This window comes from Staurois parvus, unplaced genomic scaffold (genome assembly GCF_062004578.1).
Source record: "Staurois parvus isolate SC_StPar_1 unplaced genomic scaffold, SC_StPar_1.0 ptg000291l, whole genome shotgun sequence".
NCBI classification, from domain to species: Eukaryota; Metazoa; Chordata; class Amphibia; order Anura; family Ranidae; genus Staurois; species Staurois parvus.
Window position 1 is genome coordinate 5,781,964 of NW_028318087.1, and position 10,869 is coordinate 5,792,832.

Consider the following 10,869-nt stretch of genomic DNA (forward strand, 5'->3'; position numbering starts at 1 on the left):
CTAGAGGGCAATCTGGCGCTATCTGGGAGGGGCGCTAACACTATCGGAAGTCGCCAGCGACACTGATACAGTGATCAGTAAACATTGGTTCACTGATCAGTGACACTGGTGACAGGGCAGTGAAGGGGTTAACTGGGGGGGGGGGGCGATCAAGGGGTTAAACGGGATTACTGGTGTACTGGCGGGCAAACTGGCGCTATCTGGGAGGGGCGCTAACACTATCGGAAGTCGCTAGCGACACTGATACAGTGATCAGTAAAAATTGGTTCACTGATCAGTGACACTGGTGACAGGGCAGTGAAGGGGTTAACTGGGGGGGGAGGCGATCAAGGGGTTAAACGGGATTACTGGTGTACTGGCGGGCAAACTGGCGCTATCTGGGAGGGGCGCTAACTCTATCGGAAGTCGCCAGCGACACTGATCAGTAAAAATCGCTTCACTGATCAGTGACACTGGTGACAGGGCAGTGAAGGGGTTAACTGGGAGGGGGGGCGATCAGGGGGTTAAATGTGTCCTAGTGTGTTCTAACTGTAGTGTAGTGCTTGTGTACTCACTTTTTGGATGTCTTCTTCTCTGTCTGGAACGGAATGTGTCCGGGCAGAGAAGAATGACATCATATCCTGCCCTGTGTAAATATCAACACAGGACAGGATAGGACAGGGACCGATCATGTGATTTCAGCCAGAAATCACTGGCTGAAATCTAATGATCGATCCCTCCTAGATCGAATCGTATCACCTGTGGGTCGACGGGAGCGCGCGCGCGCGCCCCCTACCCGCGAATGTGTCGGGAGCGCGGAGCACGTTTTAAAACGTGCTTTTGCGCTCCACTGCCGCCCTGCACACGTATATACACAGTGGCAGGGCGGCAAGCGGTTAAGGGGGGGTAAATCCTCTGGAGGTCAAGTGGCTAGACAACTTATTTTTTACTTAAAAAAAAAAAGGTGTTGCGCTTTAAATTGGAACCTGCATATATAGCAGACAAATAACTTAGGACAGATACAGGTTTACAAACTCGACTCTGTGAGCAAGTAGAAACCTATAGAACTGAAGATGAGAATGATAGTTAATGGTATTTAATTCCTAAAAATTGATTTCAGGGTTGCCAGAACAGTATATCTCTAAACACTACACAGCCCATGAAACCACTTCCACAATGTTAGTAGAACAGCCTTTCTGGCATGTTAAGCTCTGGAACAGGTACATAATAATTAGAAAGAAAGAAACCTATAACGCATAATGAAATACAGCAAGCTTTTAAGATGTTCAAACAGAATAAATGGCCAGGCACAGGGTTTTTTTGTTTTTTTGTTTTTTGTTTTTTTTTTTACAAACTAGGCTTTCATACTGTTGTCTTTTTCCTTTTTTGACCAGTGTTTGTAAAAAAAAAAAAAAAATAATAATAATAATTGTACTGACACAAAAATTTGTATTTCGGTAAAAGCATTGCAAAGTTATTTACAAATGATATAAGAAATGTTACCCTTTTTTTTTTTTTTTAAAGGTGTTACAAAAAATGAACAAACAATGAAAAAAAGTTTAGCTATTAGTGGTTAATAAAATAGAATAGTTGAAGTGAAATATAAAAGTTAATTAGGAATGACTAGGTAAAACTAGGGGTTTACTAGACAAATGTTAGATTTTTTTTTTCCGCTCAGCTGGCTTTAACTGTGAGCATCTGTAGATTGAAGTTCATCTCTTTATTTCCTAAATAAGGAATGTTGATAAACTGAGTCAGAGGGTTCTTTTTCTGACAGTAGCAGCTGCTAGTGGTGCTGTATATACAAAGCAGCTCCCAAGAGCCAAAAGTTGCTGGCAAATGGGGGAGGGGGCAGAGGGGCTGGATGTGCTACACATATCCTGTGTACTATGAATACTATTTTTTTTTTTTTTTTGGACTTGTGTAGCATGTCCAGTGTCTTCACCTAGTTTAGTACTGCAGCCTTTGATCAAATGTCTAATTTCTGTAATAAACTAACAACTATGTTAAGTATGATACCAAAATTGACAGTACCTACTGGTCTAATTCTTCTAAATTTAGACAGGAATATGTTGGCTAAACTTGCCACATGGTTAAACTTGGGAATAGGCAAATTGGTTAAATGAGACTAATCACATTCACAAATATCTTGAATATAGCAAAGCAGAATCAAATCCTTTATTTGTAGCTCCTCTTAGATATAGGAAAAGCCTTTAACACCCTAGTACAACCTTTTTATTTTCTGAAATAGATAGCTGCCCTCTATTCCACATCACAAGCATTTGATACTGCAGATTTTAATCGCCTACTTTGAGTGTTAAACAAGGTAACAGAAGGGACTCTCCCTCTCTTTCTTGTTATAACAATCAAATAAGCAGCATATCTAACAAGAGAAAAATTAGAATTTTACAGGGATAGAGATAGACGAACACCAACATAAATATTGCCACTTCACAGATGATGCATTACTTTTCATAACCAACCCAGCTATTACCATACCTAACCTCCCCAAACTTGGAAACATTTTGGACCTGTGTAGTACTAAATTCAAGGCACTAAACATTTTACTATCAACCCAAACTATGCTGTGAGTGAAACAAAACTTTAACTTTCAATGGATATGTACACTCGCTTCCTTAAGAATTAATTGCGCAAATTCATACGAAACCCAACATTCTTATCCATGGCTGTTTCTATTTCCTGCCCCAAAAGAGGATTAATAGGGGATTTATACTCTAGACTTCAAACGACCTGTTTAATATACATAGAATACATTATAGTTCACAGAAATTACACTTTTGGGGGAAGGCAGCATCTTCAAACTGTCCTAGATGTACTACCGCCACGGGTACCCCAATTCATATGTTGTGGTGCTGCCCCCAACTCCACAGATTATTGGGCATTCATCTTTACGACACTTAATACAGCCTTCTCTATGCAGGTACCCTTAGACCCAAAATTAGTTCTCCTGCAAATTAGCCCGGAAGAAGTCCTTCCTGCTGAAGTTTATTTAATGTGAATGAGATCCTTATTTCTGGCTCGTAAGCTTATCCTGCAAAATTGGATCTCCCCCATGCCCCCAACACCGTCACAATGGCGTAATGTGATTGATTTCAATCTACAGTACCCCAAACCCCCTCCCCATTAGATATTGTTTAGTAAAAGCAGCACAGTTTACACATAGGCACACTTTAAGCCCTTGATCACCCTAGTGATCACATTGATCACTGCATTAATGTTACTGGTGATGTCGTCTGTGTCAGATTGCCCACCACACTCCAGCAGTCTTATTATAAATTGCTGATCACTGTACTATTTAAAGAAAAAAATCCAGTATATATACCATAGTTTGTAGGCGCTAGAACGTTCACGCAAACCAATCAACATACACTTGTTGGCATTTTTTTTCTATCACACATGTAGCAGAATACATTTTGGCCAAAATTTTATGAAGAAATTTAGATTTTTTTTTCTTCACTTTTTTTATTGGATATGTTTTATACCAGTAAAAAAATATATATATTTTTTTTTTTTTCAAAATTGCTCAAAGGCGCAGAATGTGCTGCCTTTCTTTACACTTAATGGAGCTGTGCCTGTCAGATTGTAGGTCAGAAAATAAGAACTTGATTATACGATCTTAATATAAGAGAAAAGCCCTTCTTAATTAACAGCTGTCAGATCTTATAGGAAATTCATATTCATGGGAACCATTCACCTGGAAATCTACCATTGTTCATTTTGTGGAGGTTAAAACTTAATTATTTTGACCGTGTGTTGTGTTTTTTTTTTTTTGTTTGTTTGGTTTTTTTGCTCTGAGTGTGCCATCTAGGAGACTTTTATTTTGTGTCCCAGCCTGAAGATTTCCCTTCACCTCCTGTTTCTCTAACAACTCTAAAATTTTGGATTTCCCATCACTGGCAATGGTCACCAGGACAAACAGAGAAGGTGAATTTGCCCAACGTGACACAGATCCGGATAAAATCCTGACAGTTGTTTTCACACTTCCTCACTCCATCCAAAACTAAAAAGTATATCTAAAATCTTGCAATTTTTATTAGAAAAAATGAACAATTAAAATAGACTCATTGGCTACATTAGGCTAACCATTACTTGCTCACAAATTTTGCCCAACACTTCCTGTAATGCTTCCACTTTCAGTCTCAGTAACCTGTGTACATCTTCCCCATTAATTATGTCCTGGAACAATGTCCTGTAGCTGGAAAAATGTGGACTGCTGTCTTAACGTGTAAGAAAAATAGTTTTTTTATGCTATAACTCTCCGGTATACTGTAAAATATGAGTTGTGAATACTGTAAATGCAATTATTTCTAGTGTAGTTTCTCTCTTATGTTTATTTTTTGCTTTGTTTATAGGGAACAAAAGGACCCAATCTTTCTAAGGGACAAAGTTACACAGAAAAATTCCAAAGAGCAGTTTGAATCTGCACAGAAGGTTGAGCAGGAATACAGCAAGTATTTTACAGGTGAGTGATAAATGTTAGTAATGGTAACTTAAAGATTTACAACTTCTACTTGTCATAAATCTGTTTAATATATGAAGCAGCATATGGGAGGAAACTAATCCGACACTTGGGTAAAAGGAAAGCATAATGGACAAATTACAGTAAATCATTGCAAGCACAACTTATTTATTGGTCTGAAATTGGTCTTGCTGAATGTACTTACTTAGTATTGCAACACATGGTAATGTGCCATGTTATCTGGGGTGTCATTGATTCTAAATTGTGTCCCAAGAACTCCTCCAGAACTCCACAATGAACAAAGATGTGAACAATGTGCATTGTATGGTGACAAGATAAAGCCTGTTGTAGTGTGTTGGCAGCCCACTCGGGTTTGAGGCGGCGGTTGGCTATACTGCAACTGAAAAAATATGTAACTGGCCTAAAACAAGTGGGTGAGTCCATCCAGCAGTATGATTAAAATTTTCATCAAAGTTTGTCATACAGGTAATATGTTATTACTGCAGAGTACCCCAGGATGAGCAATGGACCTCTAGGCTGCGTGAACTTATTCCCCTTTCTGCATTTGCATACTCAGTGTTGAGGATATCCCCCAGCACTTCTCAGTTCAGGGCCCCTCCCATTAGGATGTTGAGGTTCTGCATTGTGGGATGTGTTGTGTTAAAATGTGCCTACTGCAGGGGCTACCAAGGTTCCTTGCAGTGATGGCTTTTCTGGCAGGTATACAGATTGGCAGTTGGCTTATGTGCTTATTTTAACCTGTCATATGTAGCGACATGTTTACTTTTAAATTGCTAGGAATTTCATTTTGATTTCTCAGCTGATAATAAGCACTTTGACAAAAAAAAATGGCTGCATTACCAACCTGCTTGCCTTGAAAATATGTATGCAAGTTAAATGTGGCAGCTGTCTTCAGGTGATAAATTTACCTGTCAGTCTGCACAACAAACACCATGAAGATCTGCATTCTAAAAAGATATTCACAGTCAACTGACACGTTTAGATTGGAGAATAGACCAACCCTCTGTCAGTAGTTTTTTTCTGCCATTTTACATATGTGGCACACTCAGGTGTAGTATATTAAAAATTAAATGATTACTTTCCATAATTTTTTTTTTTGTGATCTTTTTGCTGTACAAGTAGTATTCCTTTTTGGTCATTGCACTAAATGTTCTTTTTTGTTTTTTTTCTCAGCTGTAATTCAAGGAGGTGCACTGGTCAGCATTTGCACTCAGATCCTGGTTATTGTGGAACAAGAACAAAACAAAGCCCTGTGGATCCCAGCCAATGCCTTGTGAGGTGTCAGGTTTACACCTCATATGGACAATTAATGAAACATCTAGCACATGCTCCGCTTCATTTTAGCTTTCACAGAAAATGCAATGGAGTTAAAATACACTTATTAGGAAAATGAATGGGAAAGCCACTGAATGACCAACAGAATAACTCTAGAAGTCTGCAAGCTGGAAACCAGAGTCCTCTGAATTTGAAAGTGAAAATGAACTTGTTTTCACCAGCAGAAGGCCCATAGAGAAGCGATCAACCGAGCTAATGCACAGGGGCAAAGTACCCCACATGCTGTCTGTGGAAGAACTAGATTGGCCTAGTGGAGAAGCCAGAACTAAACACTTGGACTAATAAGCCTATGGCACCATCAAGGCAGCAATGACGAGGAGTGAGTTGTTGTGCCTGCAGGAGAACTTTGAATCTGTAGTATTTATAGATTCGGAATCAATTGGGAGCAGTTTTATTTTTTTTCTACTCTTAACACACTAATAATTGGTACTTGGCCAGGGGTATATCAGGAAGAACTACTATATCATGGCAACTGTTTGGGTCCTGTAGTAAACCATCTGCTATGACATATTAAACACTTTACTTCTGGAGATGATTAGCAATGAGTTGCTTATGCTGATACTTGAATGAGTGGTTTCTTGGTAGACGGTTAGGCTTGTTTCTGTGACACTACCTGTGTCTGCACTTTTCTGGAAACATGCTAGCTGTCACAATTTATAATTCATATAGAAAGGAGGGAGAATGTAAGCTGAAAAACATTTGTTGAAAAGTTTGTGCAGTGCACCTTCCATGCCTAGGTGTCAATATTACTGACATTCGTACACATATGTATACATAGATTCATGTTTAACTGTTTTAGATTAAAACCATTGGCTCTCCTACAAAAAAAAAAAAGCCTTTTAAAGCCATTAAACATGCCTTACAAATGCTTGCTGATCTCCTGAAAGGTTTTCTGCCTACTATTCTCAACAATAGATTGCTCCAGTTATTGCAGGGAATCAAGAAAAAGAAATCAACGAAGATAATAAACTTTGGCCTCAGATTACATTTTTGCCCCCGAGGTTTGGTAGCAGAGTACATTAGGAGCCTCAATGGGTGTTCATGTTTTACATTAAAGGGACCTGGTAAATGTTGTATGTTTATAAAATAATCATGGTATTTATATAAGAAATAACACAGTACCATGCAGTTGTTAATGTTATTGAAAGAATCCGCTCCAGGGCAGACATTTGCTCATGCGAAGTAGAATTTACAAACATAAGACGTCTATTAAAGGGAATTTACTGAAATTTCCATACTTCTGTTTACACAAAAAAAATCTATGGTATCTCCAAATTGGTATTCTGTATTCTTTTTTCCTTGATTTATCATTTAGATGTGAAAAAATTACATAAAACGATAAGAACAGGTACCTATTTTAGAAAATAGTTATGTTCACAAAAGGGCAAGGGTGACAAGCATTGAGACTGTCTGCTTTAGGCAGTACAAGCCATCGTAAGGATTTTAATGTTCATCTTGTCACTTGCTCACAAATATCCCATTCCAATTTCTCTGCGTCATCAAGCAATGATCACATCACAATATGCACCTTCTTGACAATATTTTTACATTAAAAACTATAACAAAAAAATCTAGTGTAATGGGTCTATAGACCACTGTCTATATTGTAAAAATCCTATTCAGGTTAAAATGTGTATTGCATCCCCATAGTATATGTGGCCTATTCAGCTGATTTCACAAACATACTGTGAGATTAGCACAGTTTTATACTATTACTAGCATATACTGCCACCTTCTATTTAGTGCCGAGATTCTCAATTTATGTAGCAGGATACAGAGATAACAAATGCCCAATGGAAAACATAAACCTTTAAGGAGACATTGTCACAACCTTCTACCCTGACAACTCTGCACAGGCAGGCTGGATGTACTTAGAGAAGCAATATCTTTTCTATGCAATCACACTGTTTTTGCTGCAAGTACAAAAAAAATTTCCCAAGATTAGCACTGAAAGCTGCTGCATAGTAACCAATGAGGCTTACTAGGAAGTATATTTAAGTACTGCTTAGATTTTTCTTTTTTTTTTGTAGTTTACGTAAAAACTGGGCTGGAAGGCTCACAATTCTGCTCCAGAAGAGCAACAATTTTTTGCAGCAGATGTACACATGCATGATACAGATCACCTGCCTGTGTTTAATTATCTGGGTACAAGGTAGAGGGTACAGGACCTCTAAAGTGTGCAAACTGTCTTTTTTGGCTTTGTTTAATCATAGGCTGATTGTTAGATTATGGTTAGGCATGGACAAGTAATAGAATGAGCTGTTGATGCAAATTCATGAGTGACTTCGGTCTGGGCCTATGACAATTGACTGACCAGTTTCCTGCACATTATTGGGACAAAATTCATTGATGCTGGCCATGAATGCCTACCTAACAAAGTTCTCAAATTTGACAACACCCTGAACATTAATGTTTCAAGCCTTTTTACTTGCAAGTAATTATTTTGCACTACTTCCTATAAGAGACAACTAGAGTGAACCTTCTGTGTAGCAGTCTCTGTAGATTATGCTAAGGTTTGTGTCATGCTTTAACAGTAAAACAAAAAAAAAACTTTCAGAAATATAACAGACCTGGCTGTAATGTATATGCTAGTGTTCCTGATGGGTCTGACTAGCTTTATACGGTACATACTTCTCTGAGTGGTGGAAAGTAGCAGAATTCAGTTTTTATTAAAATAAAAAGCCTTAAAAAGAATTAATAAAATATTAATTTCCATAATTTTTGAAGTTGTGTGTGCTATTTCCTGACACCCCATTACCACATTGTTGTAACAAAGAAAAAATGTGATGGTTATGTTTCACTGGGAGGCTCATATGGCTCTCCAGGTGCTATCTTCAGACCCTGTGACTTTAGTGAAAAAAGCATATTTTTTTTGATAATAGAAAATGAACAATGAAAATATTTTATATTTTTGCTACCTTAAGCTGAGCTGTCTCTGATGGAAGATGTTAGAATGACATCAAAGCTATGGCAGCACTGCTATGTATTATGTTTCTCATTATTGCTGCTAGCTTACTTGAGTCAAATGGTACTGTCTGGTCTTCAGACATCTAAAGCTATTAACCACTTGCCCTCCAGAGGATTTACCCCCCTTCATGACCAGGCCATTTTTGTGATACGGCGCTGTATTACTTTAACTGACAATTGCTGGCATTCTGACACTGGGTGGGAACTAACTGCCACTGACAACCCAGTGACACTAATACAGTAATCAGTGCCAATAAAAAGCATGACACTGTACTAATGATACTGATCAGGAAAGGGGTTAACATCTGGGGTGATCAAAGGGGTAACTGTCTGCTGTTTTACATTATGTGCTGTGTGTGTTTTACTGGGGAGACATGCTGCTTTGTATTTCTCCGCTGTGCAGAGAAATACAAAGCTGCATGTTCTTGCTGGCAGGAGAGAGACCTGTGTTTACACACAGGTCTCTCCACTGCCAGCTTTCCTTGATGATCGCCAGGTGCTGGCGGGAAATCTCTGGCTGGGACCCGTACTGGTTCGGGGACTTGGTGATCCCAGCAGAAGTTTGCCCCCCACCCCGCCTGCATCCTCCCAGGGCACATCAGAGGTTCCAGGAGGCTGCGGATCCATTCGTGTGATGTGTAGGAGCCAGCTTCCCACACTACTTGGAGCATTATCTATACCTTGAGGAGAGCCTGAGATTGGGAATCGATTTAATATCTGTGCACTCGGAGCTTCATTACCCCCTATCTGGGGGCTGCCATCCTTGGTCCTGTGGATCCATATTCCGTATTAGGAGATCAGGAAGCCTGGCCCATGAGAGCTTGCTGTTGGCTGTCAGCATATTGCATGACCATAAATCACTTTTTGACCACCTGAACCGGGGTCAATAATTTCTGGTGAGCGAGTTATTCACTTATTGTCTACACGTGGTGAAAAAGAAAATCCTTTGATCTACGGGATTATATTTTCATATTTTCATGGGACTGTCACTCACTATATGTTTAATATATATTTTGTCTGAGACTTATAGTCATTTTGTTGTTGCTAGATCATTTTGATATTTTTCATAAGGTTTATTGATTCAGCACCTACTTATTCACAAATCTACCCCAAGGATTTTGCAGAGAAGCATGTTGAGTCCCTGGAACATTTTTATTTTGTGCCACAGGCTTTTAGAAAATGACACTTTTTTTTTTTTAAATGATATGCATGCCATGGGTATATGTGGAATAACACTCCAAAACACATTCTCCTACTTCTCCTGAGTATGGTGATACCACATGTGCGAGGCTTTTTGGCAGCCTAGCTACATACAGGCCTCCAGACTCCAATGACCGCCTCCAGGCTTTCAAAGGGCATATTTCCTCATATCACTTCCCCACTACCTATCACAGTTTTAGAGGCCCTAAAATGTCAGGATAGTACAAAAAAACCCCAAATGATACTTTTTTGAAAAGTAGACACCCCAAGGAATTTGATAAGAGGCATGGTGAGTATTTTGCAGATCTCATTTGTTGCCATATGGTTTTGGAAAACGAAGAAAGAAAACAATCGATTTTTTTCTTTTCTTTTTCAAAACCCTGTGACAAAAATAAGAAAAAATACCTTTTTGATTTATTCATTTTCTATCCCCTGTGACTGCAATAGGTATTGACAGGTATTCTTTTTTGAGAAATCTGGAGTCTATTAGACTCTAGATATCTCCTCTACCCTTACATCATCTGATCTCACCAAGATTGGTGTGATCAGATGCTTTACCAATGGCGCTGTTAAAGTCCGGGGAAATGGAAATTATGAAATGCTCGTAGCTTCCGGTCTCTTAGAACATAGAGATGATTGGAACCATTCTGGTCTTCGATCAGCTCTATAGTCAGCCAGTGAATCTGCCAGCTGCATTCTCTGATTCCCCTGTGGGACAGACGAGCCCAAGAAAACTGTGGAAGGCAGCAGGAGGGGGGTTGTCCCTTCTTGATACTTGTAAAAACGATTCAGCAGCTAATTGGCCACTAGGATTGCTTTTACATGAAAGCCAGCTGAAAAAAAAAAAAAACAATACCAGGATGATACCTGTAGCTGTGGAGAAGAGG

At 39.0% G+C, this 10,869-nt stretch overlaps 1 protein-coding gene across 7 annotated transcripts in view; it reads left to right on the plus strand.

Moving 5' to 3' along the window:
• Positions 1-8,533, plus strand: part of DLG5 (discs large MAGUK scaffold protein 5) — a 237,021-nt gene extending 228,488 nt beyond the window's left edge. For all 7 annotated transcript variants that reach the window (XM_089682542.1, XM_089682544.1, XM_089682546.1 and 4 more), the window contains 2 exons: positions 4,353-4,462; positions 5,654-8,533. In XM_089682542.1, coding sequence (XP_089538668.1) covers positions 4,353-4,462; positions 5,654-5,757 — 214 coding nt within the window. In that variant the 3' untranslated portion in view covers positions 5,758-8,533. The remainder of the gene's footprint in view (positions 1-4,352; positions 4,463-5,653) is intronic.
• Positions 8,534-10,869: the final 2,336 nt, after the last annotated feature.